Source organism: Haliotis cracherodii, unplaced genomic scaffold (genome assembly GCF_022045235.1).
Source record: "Haliotis cracherodii isolate W230 unplaced genomic scaffold, xgHalCrac1.p SCAF_1, whole genome shotgun sequence".
Taxonomy (NCBI): domain Eukaryota; kingdom Metazoa; phylum Mollusca; class Gastropoda; order Lepetellida; family Haliotidae; genus Haliotis; species Haliotis cracherodii.
In genome coordinates, this window is record NW_027266264.1 from 10333423 (window position 1) to 10355386 (window position 21964).

A 21964-nucleotide genomic window follows, 5' to 3' on the forward strand; every position below is an offset into this window, starting at 1 on the left:
CTTGGCATTGTACATCAATGGAAACTGTTCTTGAGTTTTGTTATTTGTGACTGGAACAATGATACGATTTATGTTACCAGATTATATACAGTAAACTACGGTTATAACGAACTCAAAGGAACCACTTATTTTAGTTCGTTATAACCGTAGTTCGTTATAAGCATATTTACAGCTTATACACAACAAATGGCCGGGACTAAAAAATAAGTTCGTTATATCAGTCAGTTCGTTATAAGCGTGTTCGTTATAACCGTAGTTTACTGTAGGTATATCCTTGCTTATACTTACTTGTATACACTAAAATACTAATTACATTAATATTCATGTATTTCGGTTCATTTTTTTACTTTAGCATGTTTAGGGGGAATCATTTGCGAGTACAGATAGTAGCAGACATGTTTATGTTTGTGTCTATGTGTATGTGCAGCAATAGAATTAAGATATGGTTCAAGGCAGTCATTTGGCTACCTCTGAATTTTAGACAGTAGACAAATTGAAATTTAGGTCGAATTGGCGACCGTTTAAGTTGCAACTTTGAGGCCTGAAAAATGGTTCTACATAGAAAGAAAACATACCGGATGAATATGTTTGAAATTAACTGAAAAAATATCGTTATTAGTTTTCTTCCGAAATTCGTTTTTGTACTTGCGCGAAACCAAATGTGAATGAGTTGGGGGTCAGACCATTCTGACCTGTATCTTAGATATACCCCGGCCTCATCATTTATGTCACAGAAAACGACAAAATAGGCTTTTTACAAGTGAAGGAAAATATTAACACAATTAACGGATCAGCGGACCCTGGTGTGGTTGAGGAAGGTTACTCTGCACTACGAATGTGGCCCTTATCACAATTTGGCCACACATGATCCGGGAACGACTGGTCCCCAAATTAGTTTGTGCATACTTGATATGCTACCACTTTATGCAGCTATCATGAATATCATGAATCTCCCACGATTATTAATAATGCAGCAAATGAAATAACTAGAGTTTCATATCCAACAGTTTAGAGAACAAGCCATATGGTACATTGCCATTCGATAATCGTTGTATTGTTTACAAAACTAATCAGATAAATGCCCATCAAGGTGTCCATCCCGGAAGAGGACCAGTACTCAATGTCAGATATGGATCGCAGGAAGTACCGTGTGTGCCACTTAGACTCGCTCTATTCCGTTACCCACAACCTACATGATATCTGGGGCAGTAAAAGAGTACTGTATTAATTTGTATATTTCACTGTACACCCTTTAAGGACGAATGTTGCAGTGTTTCGGCGACTGTTTTCTATATGTACTCCAAATTTCGATTTTTCCTCGTTACTCCGATTGTTTTCCCGTACTTTCGATTTTTGTTTTCATTATTTCAAATATTTTCTCGAAATAACAATTCTTTTCTCGTTGTTCTAAGTTTGTTTGGTTTTTAAAGAAATTTTGAGTTGTTTCTCGTTACTTTCTCGCTTTTCGAAAATTTTCTCGTTATTTCAAATTTCTCTCGTGATTTCAATTATTTTATCGAAATTTCGATTTCTTTTCTCGTTACTTCGATTATTTTTACGTTATTTCAAGTTTATTTAAAAAACTCGAAATCAGAGAAAATTATTGAAATAACAAGAAATTAATCGAAACAACGAGAAAAAAAATTGAATTTTTTCAGATATAATTGAAATAGCGAGAAAATATTTAAATTAACGAGAGAAAAAATAAAAATTTAGAGAAATTTCGACTTAAAATAATTGAAGTAATGAGAAAGAACTCGTAATATGTTAGAAAAAAATTGAAATAACGAGAAATTTCGATTTAAAATAAATAAATAATGCTACCAAAGTGGCACCATTAGGACTTTCGTAGTTTTCAGCCTGGTAATGCTATGATAACGTTCATACGTTTTGGTCAAATCTAATTTTCAAGCGTATACACTTGTAGGTCAGGCTGTTTATATTTCACTACTGGGGATTGGTGTGAAGGTTGTAAAACTATTTTTATGATTTTTTTGCCAATGACAGTTGTAAATCCTATGTAGCGCACTTGGGCAGACTTTCTAAGGGATGATCCGTTGCTCCCAGTACTGAGATATCACTGATATACAATGTATAAATATGCTGACATATAACTGATATACTTATATACTGACATATAACTGATCCGCTATATATATATATATATATATATATATATATATATATATATATATATATATATACTGACTAATAACTGATATACTGACACATAACTGATATACTGACATATCCAAAATGATATAATAATATACTGACATATAACTGATATACTGACATTACTGATATGCTAATATACTGACATATAACTGATATACTGACATACAACTGATATACTGATATATACATGATATACTGACATAACTGATATACTAATATTATGACATATAACTGATTTACTATGTATTGATATATTGTCATATTCCTGATATACTGATATACTAACATATAACTGACATATAACTGATATACTGACATATAACTGTTATATTGACATATAACTGATATACTGACATATAAATGATAAACCGATATAACTGACATATAACTGATATACTGACATAAAACTGATATAGTGAAATATAACTGATATACTAATATACTGACATATAACTGATATACTGACATACTGACATATTAATGATATACTGACATATAACTGATATAGTGAAATATAACTGATATGATAATAAACTGACATATAACTGACATACTGACATATTAATGATATACTGACATATAACTGATATAATAATATACTGACATATAACTGATATACTGACATATAACTGATACACTGATATACTGACATATACATGACATACTGACATAACTGATATACTGATATTATGACATATAACTGATTTACTATGTATTGATATATTGTCATATACCTGATAATCTGATATACTAACATATAACTGATATACTGACATATAAGTGTTATATTGACATATAACTCAAAAACTGATATATAAATGATATACCGATATACTGACATATAACTGATATACTGACATATAAATGATATACTGACATGTAACTGATATAGTAAAATATAACTGATATACTAATATACTGACATATAAATGATAAACTGACACTGACATATAAAATATATACTTACATAACTGATATACTGATATTATGACATACCACTGATTTACTATGTATTGATATGTTTACATACACCTGATATACTGGAATATTTCTGATATACTGATATTCTGACATAACTGGAATACTAATATTAAACGATGAACGGATGAGGGGACATGACAACCGCAGCTAATAGTTCGTGCAGCGTTTAATGATTCAAAGAACAGGTATACAATTCAATATCAAGCAGCATTTAATATAAGAGTCACACCTGTCGACAGATTGTGTAATGTGATTGCTACGTGTGAAGCGTGTGAAACTGTGAATCTAGTTCCAATATGAATTTCCAATAATGGCCGCGATTACAACGAGATTGAGGTTAGCGAGTGAGGCCCCACTGAATGTGATAATGTTTGACGGTACCGAAATTGGACAATGTCGTCATCTAACCAAGCCTTATAATTATGTCATTGATAATCAATTAACCTTGATCAATAAAATAACAACATGTGTTTATGAAGGCAGCGTGGCATTACGTCAATGTTATATTTGTGATGAAAATCCCGAGAAATTGGTCACATATAAAACGTTATATTATTAATAGAACGTCAGACATGACGCATGTGCTGTTGGTGACCTTTTGACCTCTTCATGAAACGTCCGCCAGAACACTTCATTTGTCAATTTCACGAAGTACCTAACAGTGAATTCTTTATTGCATGAACATAATTTATACCGGGAAAATATTTTACGTGATCCATATATGATCATATGAAGTTGAAACATTTAGAATTACTTAAACTGACGTCTATGCATACATTGTAAAAACCGAGTTAGTAGAGTTGTGAATCCATAGGCTGAATTTAATATTATTTAACTCTCGTGATAGTGGTGTTGAATATAAAAACTTTGTTGTCTTTTATTTGTTTGTTTATATATTTTCTATTTGATGTAAATATTAATGCCGCAGTTGTTTATGAAATCGTGTTGGTAAAGTCACGAAAAAAGTTGAATTTTTTTATGTGATTATATTTTCCAAAACGTCTGAGTCTGTGAATGTTGTTTTATGCCGTTGTCAATGTTACAGCTTTGCCATCATAGCTTCTGATCAGCCAAATTGGTTGTCGTTGGTATGAGGACTTGACTATCCAGCTAATATTCTATACCTACAAACTCGCTTTTCGTCCTCATCTGCGAGATGGTTTGTCTGGAATATTAGCACCATAGCCGTTCAAGTAACGAGCTACACTGTCAGCCATTGTCACCATCCGATCCTCATTTCCGTCGATCCTTACGTTAAGTGAGTGAGTTGGGTTTAACGCCGCTTTTAACAGTATTTCAGTTATATCACGGCGTGTCAGCTTAATGTGGGAGGAAAGCCCGAAGTGATGCAGGTCTCAGACGTTTACCAGTTCGGTGAAACCCACGAGCACGGGTATGGTGCTGACAAACCTAGAAACATAATCGGGGCGAACCGGGATTCGAACCCACAATCATAGGTTTCTGGCGTGCCCAAGGGATGCAACTCTGCACAGCGAATCGCGGCGCCTTAGACGACTGGGCCACCGTTAAGCGTTGTGTACAGGGAAAGTAGAACGAGTCTCTGCAAAATAAACTGCTCCTTTGTCGCTCCAAATGGAATAAATGTAAACACTTACTATATCTACAACATCGGTTGCGGTGAGAACCAAGACCAGGAACCCAGTCCAAAGGATCCGGGCGACAATATTCTTTTCCACTCTCTCGGAGACGCGCAGTAAACAACTGGGACATGAATTCTGAAGAAAAGTACATTAATTAATAATAACTGCTAACTTCATTGACGCGAGCACAAGATGGATAAGATATGATGTGTAGTATGATACGTCAAACATAAGTACGTCTTACATACTTTACCTTGGTTGATGCATGTCATCGATCCCATTTGCGTGGATCGATGCTCATGATATCAATCACTGGATTGTCTGGTCCAGACTACATTATTTAAAGACGGAGCTCATATAGCTAGAATATTGCTGAGGGTGGTGTTAAACAACAAACAAACAAATACATACTTTACTTACTGCATTGTTGTTGACAGCCAACGTGAAAGTTGTCATGGCTACCAGCAAGAGCATTCCGATGATGAATGAGTAAAGGGCATAGAATGTTCTGAAAAAAATTGATGTTTTCAAAATATTGTCAGTAAAATAAAGTTTGTTTAGAAAGTGGGAGTAGGCGCTGAGATTGGTCGTATTTGTCCGATCCCGCATTCATGAAACAGTTTAGCATGCCCTGCCATAATAAATGTCCCTTAATATGCATATGCTCAGAGGACACAATGTATAGATTTATATCTTCAACACCAGGTGCAATTTTAACAAATATGAAAAAAAGTTGTTTCAAAAAGCATTTTGTTTTATTTGTGCCAAGTTTAGGGTAGACCTAACGTGTTTAAACAATGAACTCATGGACTTGATATGGTCTTCATCTTCTCGAGGCAAGCGTGTCCACTGGCCTATATCAAAGCCTAGTTTCCGCCCTTCTACCTCTAGATCTATAGAATGTCAGACTGACTTGACCTGGACATACTCTGAACACACTTTGACTATGACTGCAGCATCTGACAGTCAGACAAATCATTCCGTCAGTCCATGTGAAAGGTCTTCAGCATCTCAAATTGAGACTCAGGCGATAGCCCCAGCTACACCAGCCCCTGAAATACCCGCTACTGTCAAACCATCAACTGAAAGGTCCAAGAAACAACACGAAAAACACAGGAAAATTACAACTAAGATCTCCACTCTTACTGAAACATCTGTGGACCTTTTTTTTCGTTTTTTTGTTGGTTTTTTTTTTTTTTTTTTTTTTTGGTGTGTTTTTTGGGAGGGACAAGACTTTGATAAAAAGGCTAGTGGAAGCTCTTGCCTCGGGAAGATGGTTTACGTTATGCAATACAATTATATTCTTACACAGGCAAAACACAAAGTCGCGCCAGAAACGTGAACAATGCGATCAAACACAGCCCCACTGAAGCCATGTCGCTGAACCTTTCTCGTCTGCCCTGGTAACGTGACTCCAACTTCCGGTCAGTAAAGCGCATGCTCAGATGATACAGTTGCTTCGAAACACCCCTGTGAAAACATCAACGAAGAGCGTATTAATATTTAAATGAATTAACGGGATCAGCAAGTGTATGTTATTTCATCTCCCGCGTGCAACAAACAGCCAGGCTCTTCAGCGATTAACCATATGGGACCAAGCTACCTGATATCGCTTAACTCATTGGGTTTATGTTCAATTACGATTGAACAGAAAAACACATCGCACCAACGTAATTTTCCTGCCGACCATTTCTATTTCGTTCAATGGTCTGAAGCATAAATATTTTTGTCAAGACATTTCTGGATGTTATTTTATTCGATAACCTGATCTCGATCAATCTCGCTGGTAACGTTCCAGTGTTGACAAGAGCCTGTTACCCGCAGTCCGTGACCAACCGCGTGCTGATCAATCAATTAACCATCAGCAAGCATATTTTTCTACACACAGCTGAATACGGAAGACTGCGCACACAAAAAAAACCAGGTCGTCCTGTAGATGGAAACACCATGTGGTCTCTACGCCCAACCCCTCTCTACACAACACGATTGCCTCACGCGTCATTATCTCTCTCCAGTAGTGCCTCTTGAAGTCGTTGTTCCAGCTTTTCCCCTTCATCCCCGAAATCACCGTCATGCCGCTGACCAGATGGCTGGAAAAAGCAACATTATTTCCTGATAAGGCGAAACCCAAGCCGAACGACACCGTTTCTATTGAAACGACATATATGTAGCCCTATCAAATTCCCTTAACGTCCAGACAGAGACCATATAGTCTCTGGTCCAGACTATCGTGGTTTTATTGTGTGTATTGATAAGTTGTCATTAGGTTTAAAATACGAAATTAGTTATAGACAGAACATGTTTCGGGGCTTCAGAACATGAAATATTTTCTCAAATACATGAGTCGAGTAGGCCCTGTCGTTATTTCTACGGATACGACACGCGTTCATGTTTGAGAAGAAGCTGATGTTTTTGAAAGTTCTAGGTATCAGACAATATCTCCCTACACCCGTCCTTACCTCATATGTGTTCATGGGGATGCCATCCTCCTCTTGTTCCAATGTCGGACTCTTTCCAGGAGATCCTTTCTTGGAGAAGCCATTGGCGTTTATGTGGTTGTCGTTCTTGAAGTCAGTACCGTTAACTTGGTCTGGTTCAAGCTGAAACACAGTCAATTTCCACGATTCCCTTACTCCTTACTGCCATACTTCTTAACACATCCTAGGGGCGGTCGGGTTGCCTAGTGGTTAAGGCGTTCGCTCGTCACGCCGAAGACCCGGGTTCGAATCCCGACATGGGTACACCAGAAATGGGCTTCACACATGGGTACAATGTGTGAAGCCCATTTCTGGTGTCCCCCGCCGTGATATTGTTGGAATATTGCTAAAAGCGGCGTAAAACCAAACTCACTCACTCACTCTTAACACATCCTAGATATGATGTCTTAATCAATTGTAAACAGATTTCAGAACATTTTCATCTGTCAAAACATATGTACATTACATTAATAACTAGAACAGAAATGTACTAATGTTATTCAATATCATGAGGCATGTGTAATGTAATATAATTGCATGATCTGCTTCCATGTAATATGGGTTATATGGCCTTGGAAACGATAAACTGAACTGAATCATTGTTCATCAGATGTTAAAGAATACGTATATCCATTTCATGCCAATCACCCACAAAAGATCCGGGTTAGAAAACGCCTTCAGCAACCCATGCTTGCCCTAACAGGCGACTATGCTTGTCGTAAGAGGCGACTAACGGAATCGGGTGGTCAGGCTCGCTGACTTGGTTGATGCATGTCATCATATCCCAATTACGTAGGTCGATGTTCATGATGCCAATCACTGGATGGTCTGGTCCAGAATCAAAACAAATCGTCTACTAAATGTGTGGGTGACAGGTATAGGTTTATGCAACGATCCAGCCTTATCACGCTGGGGGAAACAATTGTGTCTTTTAGACATATACCCGTTTTGGGAATCGAACCCAAACCCGGATCCTAAGTTTTGTTTTGTTAGTTTGTTGTTCCCAGGTGTCACGTCATTCACATATGTGCAGCCTCAACGTAAAGCTTGTGGTATACAGTGCAAGGTGTGAAACCTGACAGAAGATGGTTTAACGTCAAACAAAGAGGTGACCAGTTACCGGTTTGAGGACTGATTTGACGAGGTACGTCTTGAGGCCCAGGAGACGGATGTAGTCTTCTCGCTGGGCGCCGTGGCCCACTTCTAGCTCAAACTCGTCGTGGAGGAATGACTTGGTAGTCTCCGAGATGTGCACCCGCCTGGACAAAAAGTCTGACGTCACATGTCATGCCTACACGTGCAACACATTTACAGAATGACTAGGGTTTTAGATCATGTATAAAAATTAACTCCCGGGTATTAAATTCCATTTAAATAAAAGTATTGACATTGAACGAAGATGTTGAAAATATTGAGGTTGCATGGGCAGTCTATAATGGAATAACACTGAATGTTTTAGACCACTGCTTTTTCATTAAAAGGAGGTGCTGAACAATTCTTCTTTTTTCCGTTTTACTTATTTCAGGAAATTATTGTTATCACAAACCATCATGGCGGAACCCTAATAGGTATACGATGCCCACACATCACCAAGGGAAACATGACATCGATCATTTTGTGTCATATGTCAATAAAAAAACATAAAACCCCTCCACTATGGATAAATAAGCCGACAAATATCTAATCAATTTGCTGCTAAAAATCAATCATACCAAATAGAGTAATGGCTCCGGATAAGTAATTACGGCAGTAAAGACATCTGGACATGGATATCAGTATCAAGACTTGCAACTGGGACAAACTAAATACTTCCTTCTCCCAACACGAATTTGTTTAATATATTTATATAAATACAAATGTCCCCCCAAGTGTCCGCGTCCACTTCGTTTGAGAAAACCGTGGCCATCTCCAGGTTTCTTGCAAAAATAAGGAGACAGGTCTACGGGAAGATGTATTTGGTATCGTTGGAAAGCTTGGAGTTCTATGTCTGAATATCATAATCCACTATAACGAACACAAACGTACATCGCCCATACATTTATAAAACAAATGTCGTGTACATTACAAGTTGTGTGGTATACTGTACAAAACACTTCACTGATTACGAAAGTATCAAGCGTATTCGTGTAAGCTTGAATTGTTTACCTTTGGGTTTTTTATGTGCATGTTTGTAGACAGTCGAGTTATACAATCAGCCCCAAGACATATAAAACAGTGATACTTTAACGTTATCTTTGATTTCTTAAAAATCTTAGACAATCATTAAAAGTCCTGGTTACCATGGAAACGTCGCCAAAAACCATATTGTAATCATATACTAGTATCCAATTTTAGTCAAGATTAGCTACAAAACTTATGAATGACCTTTGACCTTTAAGATAATTATCCACATGTATAAAGGGTACATTATTGCATGAACACTTTAATATTAATAACATGTTAATATTATTTAGCGAGATAATGACATTCAGTTGAAATACATGGTTACCATGCGAACGCCCAAAATGCCATGTGTCTTAACATTTACTGTCCTGTAAAAAAAATTTCTGAAATAAGAATCTGCGAGGTTTCTTTGGATACCAAGTACATGGTTGTGTACTTATAGTGTGCTCTGCAGTTAAGAATGATCCGCGATACAACATTGAATTTCAAGCAAGAATAGCTACAAATCCGACATGGGTCGATATAGCAGTGCTAGAAGCAACATAAACATGCTCCAACTTGATAAAATATTGGTATCTATTCATAGTGAAGATATATCTATTCATATGTAGCTGTAGGGCTCTTTTCAGAAATTGCATGTATATCGGGAACACCCACACCCACACACACCAAAACACGCGACACACACACACACACACACACACACACACACACACACACACGAAAACACGCGACACGCACGCACCACGCACGCACCTACACACACCACACACACACACACACACAAAGAAAGACATGACCCCTGACACTTTCAAGTCTGGCCACATTGGTTATGATAGCTAAAAATTAAAAGCTTTCCAAAGATACCACCTTGCAATAACTTCGGTAGACCTGTTCCAAATTTTGACACCAGAAACCACTACTCTATAGGGCCAAGTATGCATATATGTTATAGTACCGAAACGGACGCCACTGGACGCAAAAGGCAACACGGCGCTGAAAACTACTCGAATGGATAACAGTATACCAGTGCTGACACCATATGATCGCGAACATGGCAGCATGTCCCGCCTCAGGTAGCATCCGTGCTGGCCACTCACAACAAGTCTGTCTTTATTGCTACCTGACGCCGCACGGATCATTCGTCACCACTCGCCCCTTTCCGTAACCTGCAAGAAGACTCGTCCCCCTATCGATGAATGTTATGTGCGAAAATACGCAAACCAATCAGAATGCGCGTATGATTTCAAGTACTTCATCAAAGAATCCCTCAGTATTCATTTTTGATTTTACACGTCTTGCATCTAAAAATATACCCAAGACACAGTTAAATGTGTTCAATCATACTGTATAATTCCGCACGTCTTGATGAGCTTTAAATTGCGTATATACTATATGGGGAAATATATGTGAACCATTACGCAACGAATTGACAATTGTTTTAGGTATGCCCGTTTGAGCTAAGACAGATCCCGGTCGCAAAAATGGCCACGAGAGGGGTAGGAGTCGCTATTCGGCTTGTCCCGGAATAACAGGAGTTGGTCACGAATGCGCACGGATATGGCCACCTACCCAGGAACTCCGCCACTCTCCATCTTGTTAGCTAGGATCACCTCCTTTCCTAATACGTCGTACTGCCATTGCTTCTGCCCTAGCACTCCTCCTAACACTGCGCCGGTGTGTATTCCTACGCGCATGTTGACGTCTCTCTTGGTCTTTTCTCGCACGTATCTGGAACGAAAGCATGTCATGATTCACACTGGTTCGTTCCTGGTTACATTGAGTGAGTTGCTTTGCACAACATTTCAGTTATATCACAGTTTGATGTGGGAGGAACGCTTACCATTTTTTGCGAAACCCGCGAACTCGTGTGTGGTGCTGACAAATCTAGAAACATTAAAAGGGTGAACTGGAATTCGAGCCCACGATCATAGATCTCTGGCACGTCTAAAGGATGCAATCCTGCACAGCATCTTCCGGCGACAAAGATGGCTGGGTCACCCGTGCCCACACCAACACGTCTGTCATGAATGTACGTTAGTTCATGACGGCCAGCAAAATAGTCGACTCTGTGCCAGTCCACAGATCGGGATAAGACAGCACACAGCACACAACACACACCACACAGCGCACAACACACAGCACACAGCGCACAACACACAGCACACAGCGCACAACACAGTAACAGAGCCTCAACACCCTTTCAACATTTTATCCCTTCCTCCAAGCATGCAACACCGGGATCTATTCAGAGGATACAATAAAATACTGGAATCTATTAATGGGATATCATCAAACACTGGGATCTGCTCAAGGGATATCATGAATAATGGGATCTATTCAGGGGATATAATGAAATACTGGCGTCTATTCAGAGTATACAATGAAATACTGGGATCTATTCAGGGTATATCATCGAACACAGGGATCTATTCAGTGGATATTAAGAAATAATGGGATCTATTCAGGGAATATCATAAAATACTAGGATCTATTCAGGGGATATCATCAAACAATGTGATCTATTCAGGGGATATCATAAAATACTAGGATCTATACAGGGGATATCTTCAAACACTGGGATCTATCCAGGGGATATCATTAAACATTGGGATCTATTCAGGGGATATCATCAAACACTGGGATCTATTCAGGGGATATCATAAAATACTAGTGTCTATTCTGGGGATATCATCAAACACTGGGATCTATTCAAGGGGTATCATGAAATACTTGGATCTATTCAGGGGATATCATCAAACACTGGGATCTATTCAAGGAATATCATGAAATACTTGGATCTATTAAGGGGATACAATGAAATACTAGGATCTATTCAGGGGATATTATGAAATAATGGGATCTATTTAGGTGATGTCATGAAATTATTCCAAACTGCCTAGGTCTGTACGTTTTGATTACAACCAGTGTGAATCGGAGACATTGTCCCTTTGTAATTGCTGAAAACAGCACATCAAGAAACTGTTTGAAGGATGTCAATCAAATTTGCTGAGACTGTCAATTGGCCGAGCCAGGTCTTCCACTTAAAAAAGGGAAATACGAGAAAGAGTAATGCCAGACACTCTTGTCAAGCAATGCGGAATCGTATTTGGTTCATGGCCATGCACAGACTTGTAATAAAGAATGGCGACAAATGGCTGCAATATCCAGCTCATCATCCATTCTAATCAGGAACAACCGACCTTCTAAATGTCAGCAGGAATGTGCTTGGCAATGATAAAAGATACCACGAGTCCCTCGAGAGAAAACAACATCAAAAGTATAAGGAGGCGGTCAGATGGCCCAGTGGACAAAGCGTCCGCTGTTCACTCCGAAGGTATACTATGTGAAGCCTATGTCTCCGGTCCCCTGTCGTGAGAAGGGTGGCGGGTTTACATACGTTATGGCGTCGACGACCTTGAGACCCATGTGTATACAGAGAAGGGCGTGGTCGGATCGGGGATCGGGGGCGCCGCACACACAGTAGTAGCAATCCCCCAGAATCTTGATCCGGTGCTGGTGAAACTTCTAAAAGTAGATAGAAAGTAAAACACTTGATTATGAATACATTGATAATAATTTGGACAAAAGGAATTTGTATTTTTAGATATGTCGCTTTGTTCAACGTCATACGTTATCATTGTAGAATGTTCTGTGTATTCTTTCGTACAGCTTTTGCAAATCAGTTAGTAAAAGATGCCTTTTGTAAAATGCTGAAAGAGTTTCAAATTACATTTGCGAGCTTGTCGAAATTAGCGAATAATTCATTTAGAGTCTTGACGAGCTCCGCAGCAGTGCAGGAGGAGGAGATGGCAGTGAACCCCACGATGTCGGCAAACAGGATGCTGTAAAGAGTAGAATATACAGCGTGGATAAATTCACTAGGGCTACAGACCATTTATGTACACTGTACAGCAGTGAAGGACAAACAAATTTTGTGAATGTATTCAACAAGGGGTGTTTTTGGAAATGATGGTGTAACATTATTCAGTTTGGCGTCAAAGAAAATATGTTTCTGGTCAGATACACTGCTGGGCACAAAAAAGTTACCTTCCCATGACCAGAGTGTCAAAAAGCCTATATCAAACTTGGCCTGGCAATTCATGTAAGAAGACATTTAATAATGTTTGAAACTAATGATTCCTCATCAGAATACACCTCCTTATGTCCGGTAAGACAAGGTGAATATATTTAGCCGCACAGTCAATTATTCTTTTGACAAATATTGTCTTGGTTTAAAATATTGCTGTTACCCTAGTATTTGCAAAGAACCTTCCTGGTGTGAAAAAAAATCAAAAATTAATTCGCCGTGACAAAAAGTTTCATATAGTGGAGTTTTTAGCCCAATAAGAAAGAAAATTGGAAAATGTTAAAAGTGAAAGTATCCAACTATGAAGATGTGTTATTTGTAGATCAGTCGACCATGAAACTATATCCTACAGATTTAATAACCTCTCTATGTTGTCCTCTTAAACTATGTTATTCCATTCTTATTGTACTATATAGTTGTTGGGGGTTGGGATCCAAAGGGTCTATGGGTTATGGAGTACTAGGAACGAGCCACTGTGTATGTGATTCCAAATACATATACGACTATCATAGTGGATCTGTTTCGTGATATATACAGGGTCAATTGTGTTCTTTAAAAGCATGAAACTTGACACAGTTGTTGGTAATGACATTCCAAATATTTTCAGATACGGGGGCCACTCCGCCAAATCCAATATGGCCGCCATTGAGGAATGAACTTCCAGTATATTTCATGTGAGTGAGTTTGAGTGAGTGAGTGAGTTTGGTTTAACGCCGCTTTTAACAGTATTCCAGTTATATCGCGGCGTGTCAGCTTCATGTGGGAGGAAAGCACGAAGTGATGCAGGTCTCAGACGTTTACCACTTCGGTGAAACCCACGAGCACGGGTATGATGCTGACAAACCTAGAAACATAATCGGGGCGAACCGGGATTCGAACCCACAATCATAGGTTTCTGGCGTGCCCAAGGGATGCAACTCTGCACAGCGAATCGCGGCGCCTTAGACGACTGGGCCACCCGTGTCCCCATGTTTCATGTGAACATGACCCACAACCTAAATATATAAAAAATGAACATTTTGGACTATATTTACCCAACAGATACCTATCTGTAAAGTAAATAATCTTATCACAATAGACTTTTTATCTTTAAGACATGCTTCATGAAGGCCAATTAACTATACCAATATTGTATACTAATATGGTGAATATAATGGCAACAACAGAATATTTGAAGGACAAAATTTGTATCTGTTGAAATATACAGTAAATGACAAATGGTTTTGGTTGGCAAGGGACAATTAAATGTGATCACAGTTGCCACGACATTTGCAATGTAATGAACCAATTAAATGTGCCAGTCACACCTTGCTCTGCACCCCAACCCACCCACACCCCCTCTCAGACTTACAGCTACATCTCTTGGCATGACTAAGAAGCTTGTGGTAGTGTAGTCCACAAAGGCCATAGCCATGTGCTGCTGATATTACCCATCCCCTCTCAGGCTTACAGCTACATCTCTTGGCATGACTAAGAAGCTTGTGGTAGTGTAGTCCACAAAGGCCATAGCCATGTGCTGCTGATATTACCCATCCCCTCTCAGGCTTACAGCTACATCTCTTGGCATGACTAAGAAGCTTGTGGTAGTGTAGTCCACAAAGGCCATAGCCATGTGCTGCTGATATTACCCATCCCCTCTCAGGCTTACAGCTACATCTCTTGGCATGACTAAGAAGCTTGTGGTAGTGTAGTCCACAAAGGCCATAGCCATGTGCTGCTGATATTACCCATCCCCTCTCAGGCTTACAGCTACATCTCTTGGCATGACTAAGAAGCTTGTGGTAGTGTAGTCCACAAAGGCCATAGCCATGTGCTGCTGATATTACCCATCCCCTCTCAGGCTTACAGCTACATCTCTTGGCATGACTAAGAAGCTTGTGGTAGTGTAGTCCACAAAGGCCATAGCCATGTGCTGCTGATATTACCCATCCCCTCTCAGGCTTACAGCTACATCTCTTGGCATGACTAAGAAGCTTGTGGTAGTGTAGTCCACAAAGGCCATAGCCATGTGCTGCTGATATTACCCATCCCCTCTCAGGCTTACAGCTACATCTCTTGGCATGACTAAGAAGCTTGTGGTAGTGTAGTCCACAAAGGCCATAGCCATGTGCTGTTGATATTACCCATCCCCTATCAGCCTTACAGCTACATCTCAGAAACTCTGGGCATGACTAAGAAGCTTGTGGAAGTGTAGTCCACAAAGGCCATAGCCATGTGCTGCTGATACTACCCATCCCCTCTCGGTAGGTGTGGAAAGGTCTGTTACGACCTCCAGACCTCGTCCCCAACAGTGACCAGCTCTTTTGATGTGTTGGTACAATGCAGCAGATGGAGAGGACAAGAATCAATTCATCTACCTTTCTTAGAGAATAAGTCTTTGCTGCCTCATCAACTCGCGTACAAATACGGGCCCAGTTATTCATTGAAGCCACAAAACGCTGAATGACTGGCCTCATGTTCGCCACATCCTGTTTGGTTGGTACATAATCAATGAGATTGAAAGCCTGTGTGGCTTCATCACATACATTTTATGTTTTCACAGCTGTCTCTTTGCTTTTCCCTGGAGAAGACGTCGGGTCACAGCCAGTTATTGCAAGAAAAGCTCTCTGGTTCATGGAATCCGACAAGGACGTGAACAGCCAAATATCTTAATTGTTTGCCAGTTCCGAAAGCTATCCAGTTGTGAGACACATCTATTCTGTCAAACAATGCAGTGACAGGTCAATGACATCAGTATCAACTGTTCGAATTAAAACCCTACCATGACCCAGTCAGGCAGTATTAGACATGTGCAAAAGGAGTCTTATGTCAGTTTCTTCATCTGAACATTGATGCAGATGATCACAACATCTGACCCTTTGTTACATAGAACCGGTTTGCCGTGAGCGCTTAATTTCTTTTTATCTCCACATTCTAATGATATAACTTGTTCAGCCAAGACCATGAACAGTTCTGTTTGTTCTCGTCTGTTCTCAGAAATGCCTCCCATGTGTGAACATTTTTTTCACACATAAGCTTATCTAAATCAGAACAAATAGTCTACTAAAATATAATTACTTACTTTAAAGATGTAGTGTTGAGTAAATACATTCCAAAATGTTCATTTTTCTCTATATATTTTTAGGTTGCGGGTCATGCTCTAACGAAATATACGTTAATTTCATTGCACCATTGCGGCCTTATTGGATGTTTGGGTGTTTGCCCCATATCTGAAAATATTTGGAAAGGCATTACCTACAACTGTGGCAAATGTCTGCTTCTATCGCAAAGATCACAATTGTTCACGAAACGGCTCCAGTATTACAGGTATGGTAACAGAATTGTCTGGACAAGTCAGGAGATACAAAATTCATGTCTATTGTGATGATGACCATCATATTAAAAGTAAAATGAAAATAAAAACATTTGTCCATGTGCTGTGTGCGTGCGTGCGCGTACGTACGTGCGTGTGTGTATGTGTGCGTGTATGTGTGTGTGTGTGTGCGTGCGTGCGTGCGTGTGTGTGTGCGCGTGTGTGTGTGTGTGTGTACGTGCGTGCGTGCGTGCGTGTGTGTATGTGTGTGTATGTGTGTGTGTGCGTGTGTGTGTGTGCGTGTATGTGTGCGTGTGTGTATGTGTGTGTGTATGTGTGTGTGTGTGTGTCTACACGGACAAGTTCCTGACTTTTAGTACCATTTTCAAATTGAGCTATATAGGGAAATATGTTCTGTCACAACACAATCCCTATGATAATATATGGCCATTCATAATGTAAACTAAACTCTCTTGTCTATAGAGAACCTCTTAGGTTACACACACACCATGCGCATAAATCCCAAATATGGAGTTAGTTTCCGACTCCCACTGTAAACAGATAGACGTAACTGATTATCAAACATCGACTTATTCATAAACAAAAATCTCTTCCTGTTCAACCACGCTCTGGTTTCATGCCCCAGTAATATTTCAGCGATAATTGTACACCAGCGTTCTTCCATACACATGTCGGCGTCCATTATACATACAGATGGATAGGTGACCGTCGTACCTGACATTGCAACAACAGACGAGGTTTTGTTCCTCATAGCAATAACTCCCTTCATCATCAATGAATTATGTTGGAGTTCCTACATAAACCTAGTTAATATCCCAACTCTGGTACCAACCATGTACACTTTCACTAATGGTGGCCATTCGTCCCGGCGTCTGCAGGTTTAGCAATGTTCATTACTTTCCATTGATTCAAATAAGATAATAGGTGAACATATTTTATCGTTATGGGCTAGTGGTCTTCAAAGACCAGCCCTGGTTGAGGATGTCATCAACATCCTTTGACACATGGTATATATATGACGAACTAATGGTACTAATTGGTTTGCGATCATGTTTTGTCACTAAACCATATACATTGTTGCTTTATTGAACACCCTATAACCTTGAGATTACATTATGAAACATGTCGCTGAGGCCATTAGGTCTATTCGTTTAGAGTTCGATACATCATGTCCCTTAACATGGACAAACATCGCTCCCATTGCACGCTAAATGATTTGATAATTACTATATTATCGACTAGGTCTTGGTGACGTCGGACAGTTTTTAATGTCAATCTGATAATGGTCTAAAGTCTAGTTGGGAGATGTAATGAGCTACAGCCATTATGGAAACCTTACACTACGCACGTATCGTGTACGGTGACTTGTCATCGGTGTCTGGTCGCTTGCTCTCATGAACCCACGATCAAAATACATTGGCGTCAGGTTGCCGGGCGATGAAGCATTCATTACAGTTTTCGGGTATTACAAATGTCTTTATAATCAATAATTCCAAGTGCCGCCATTTGTTTAGTTTCCAAAGTATAATCTGTGATATTGGCCCCACGAACGCATTACGTAACATGCCTCTAACGATGCGACTTGCGTGGTGTGTTTGGTTTTGGATGTGCTTTAACGCGGCAGTCCACACTACTCCAGCTATACTACGGCTGCCTGTAGATAATCGACTCTAGGCCAAATAAACCAGTGATTGATATTATGAGCAACGATTCACACCAAGTCACCGTCATATGCTGCTGGGGACAATTCTAACGCGGAATCCCCACATGGTACCAGGAATATAGTGTCGCCTTGAAACCTATGACTATAGCATGTTTTTGCATAGTCATTTGGATCAGTTCAGTGTCGAAAAATGTCGGGGAATTTTTATATGTTTTTTTGTAAATCTGCATATTGATTAACATGGATCTGTTCATATGTTTATCTCTGTTTCTCACGTGGGGCAGATTTGAATTATTTCTTGGCTAAAATATTTCTAAAAACTGAACAATTTGTAAGTTCGTTACAACAACCAGGCAACGAAATAGGTAGCCAAAGATCAAGTTTATATCAAGAGTATACTGTATGGGTATAGCCTGGGGTTTGTTTTTGTGTGTGCGTGCGTGCGTGCGTGCGTGTGTGCGTGCGTGCATGCATCGCTGGCACCTTTCGGACTTAAGACATGAAGAACACAAAAATGGCTAAAATGGCTGAAAGTGGCCGATTCTTCTACCTTCAACAAAATCTAACTATGATCAAATCCGTAGCCAAGCTGTTCGACATATTTTTCTGGTTTTACCAAGATGTCCTTCAAAAACCAGATTAGGTCGAGGAAATCCCTATATTCAGTAAAGCAATATGTTCCCAAACGTGTAAATCATATTTATATATACAATTTAGCGGCATTCTACATTCGGTGTTGTCATTCGGCCATACAATGTAAATGTCGATAAGAACAAAGGCTTATTCTCATGCATATAAACACATCTGATAATATCTGATAACTTTAATATTAACAATTTCAAAACGTTCAGCTCATATATTACATCATACAGATGTACTGGGCCCCAAAATGCCTATCTCGACTCGTTCTTCGTGTTTGGATAAAGTTATCCCCCCTCAGCAGAACCAGACATGTTCTGTAACATGTTCTGGAATCAATCAAGTACTTGTAAAATTCTTGAACGTGTTTGGATTTTACAAAATGCCTTGTTTTTTTATCGCGAACGCCTGGTGTTATCATTGATTTTCAGTGACCCATCACCATAAATTTTCACCGCTACTTTTGCCTTTTACGCGAATGGACTCGGTGGGTAATCGAGACAGGTTATTCTCTGGTGTTTCAGACATTGTTAAATTGGTAAAGTCATTGCCGCCATGGTCATGTTTGTTTTGTTTTGTTCGTTTGTCGTTTAACGCTGCACTCAGCAATATTACAGTATATAGCGGCCTGTAAATAATCGTGTCTGGACCAGACAATCCAGTGACTGATATCATGAGCATCGATCCACGCAACTGGGATATGATGATATGCATCAACCAACTCAGCGAGCCTGACAACCCGATCCCGTCAGTCGCCTCTTACGACAAGCATAGTCGCTTTAACGGGAAGCATGCGTTGCTGAAGACCTCTTCTACCCCCCGTGGTCATGCATTCATTTAGCATTATATTTTATTTTTGAAAGTGTACCGTTTAATACGCCACTCTGTGGGCTTGTTTATTCACAAGCATGTAATTGACTTTTGAAATTTCAACACACATCGTAGCTCATACAGTAATGAAGTTCCCACGTGATGCACAATCACCACATCGTACATATATTTGATTTATTCAAGCTTTCAAAGTTCTGTGTCTAGTTTCTTAATCATTGTTACCACGTTGCTTTCAACGGTGCCGATATCAATATTTGATCGATCTATTACACTCAACTATAACTAATCACTATTGTACGTTGCGCTCATTTCCATATCCTAACACACCTGACATCGTACTACTTTCTTTGGCGGAAGAATTCCGATGGGATCTCAGGCGGAAGTGAATTACCCACTTCCGTTTACGAGCGGTGTATCTGACTGAAAGCAGCTGGACATGTGACGTTTGAAGCTTATATTAGACATGCGCAGAGGTGACATATGTGACGATGCCGGAAGGAGTCCCAAGCGGTAATGGAAGTCGAGTAGGCGCCTTCGCAAGGTACGAGAACATTTATCAGCCAGCCATCACATTGTTAGGTGAACGAAATGACCGCGACAGGATGTCATCTATCAGAGAGAGTTGTTTTGTCGTGCCAGTTGTCCTTCTGTTCTGTCACACGTGTTTGGGCCAAGCTAACCTGTATCTGCATATTGGCAGAACGTCCACTTACACGGACAGATTGCAGTATCATACAATATAGCTTGTATCACAAAATATCATACATATAATACCTAGTAATACAATATAGTGTAAAACATCACACAATATAACTTACACTATAATATGATAATGCATACAATATCACACAATATACAATGAATACTCACACAATATAGAATAATATATCGCACAATATAGAATAAAATACCATGCAGTATCAAGTAGTGAGTGAGTGAGTTTGGTTTTACGCCGCTTTTAGTAATATTCCAGCAATATCACGGCGGGGGACACCAGAAATGGGCTTCACACATTGTACCCATGTCGGGAATCGAACCCGGGTCTTCGGCGTGACGAGCGAACGCTTTAACCACTAGGCTACCCGACCGCCCCCTATATCAAGTAAAAGAGCATACAGCTTACAATATAATATAGCATATATCATACAACATTTAGAGAACAGCCATCTGAAGGGATTCTATGTCCAGAGTGAATTAATTTGAATGTCCCGAGCCCTGGCGAGTTGCAAATAGGTTTCCTATATGTCTCCTATGTCGCATGTTCTAAGAAAATGTAGAAAAATGTGGGTTTCCAGATCACAAGTGGAAACATCAACTCAGTTAGTCTATGATTGGAACGACGTCACATAACGTCATTGACGTCATGCACAATGGATAAGACCATACTCGATTACTTCGACAATACATTGACATGACGTCACGGGGTTAGGGGCAGTATCGCCCCCCGTAAAACAATGGAAACAAAGGGCGTAAAGTAGCCAATTAGCAATTTGGCCAGCAGTGAAACTAAATTGACGGGTATCACTGAACCTGTGGGTAAGACGACCTGCAATAGAATACAGTCGAATCTATAACATCGTACTTCGTTGATTATTATACTGCCAAAGCCGTTGAAATGTCACGCCGCTCACGATCAGCTGTTGACAAAGTCATTAATATGTGTGACACGTCCTCTGGGATATTGAACATGTATTGATTTATTTACAAATAAAAACACCTTGTTAACGAGTACTGCGCATTTATTTTGTACTTGGTTTGGAGCTCGGGGCATGAAATGGTTTACATTCCAGCTTTTTCAAAGAACGCTGACAGTTTGGGACTGAAGCATTGTTACAATGTGCTCCCATTCTTGCAGATCTTTATTCTTATTATGTTTCTTCATGCATATGACCGCCTCCGTGGTCTAGTGGTAGACCGTCCGGCAGGAGAGCCAGGAGAGCGGAAGGTCCGGGTTAAAAGATGGTACTTGTTGTTACCCTGTCTGGCGCTCGGCATTAAGGGGCTAAAACAAGGACTGGTCGGCTCGGA

The 21964-nt window shown here is 39.7% G+C and overlaps 1 protein-coding gene across 1 annotated transcript in view; it reads right to left on the minus strand.

The window, feature by feature from the left end:
- LOC139459687 (adenylate cyclase type 3-like) overlaps positions 1 to 21964 on the minus strand; it is a 61249-nt gene that overhangs the window by 12170 nt on the left and 27115 nt on the right. The window contains exons 5-13 of the mRNA XM_071241312.1: positions 13134 to 13245; positions 12801 to 12928; positions 10973 to 11131; positions 8358 to 8496; positions 7220 to 7360; positions 6756 to 6850; positions 6069 to 6230; positions 5181 to 5268; positions 4776 to 4895 (exon numbers count right to left, since the gene is read on the minus strand). Coding sequence (XP_071097413.1) covers positions 4776 to 4895; positions 5181 to 5268; positions 6069 to 6230; positions 6756 to 6850; positions 7220 to 7360; positions 8358 to 8496; positions 10973 to 11131; positions 12801 to 12928; positions 13134 to 13245 — 1144 coding nt within the window. The remainder of the gene's footprint in view (positions 1 to 4775; positions 4896 to 5180; positions 5269 to 6068; positions 6231 to 6755; positions 6851 to 7219; positions 7361 to 8357; positions 8497 to 10972; positions 11132 to 12800; positions 12929 to 13133; positions 13246 to 21964) is intronic.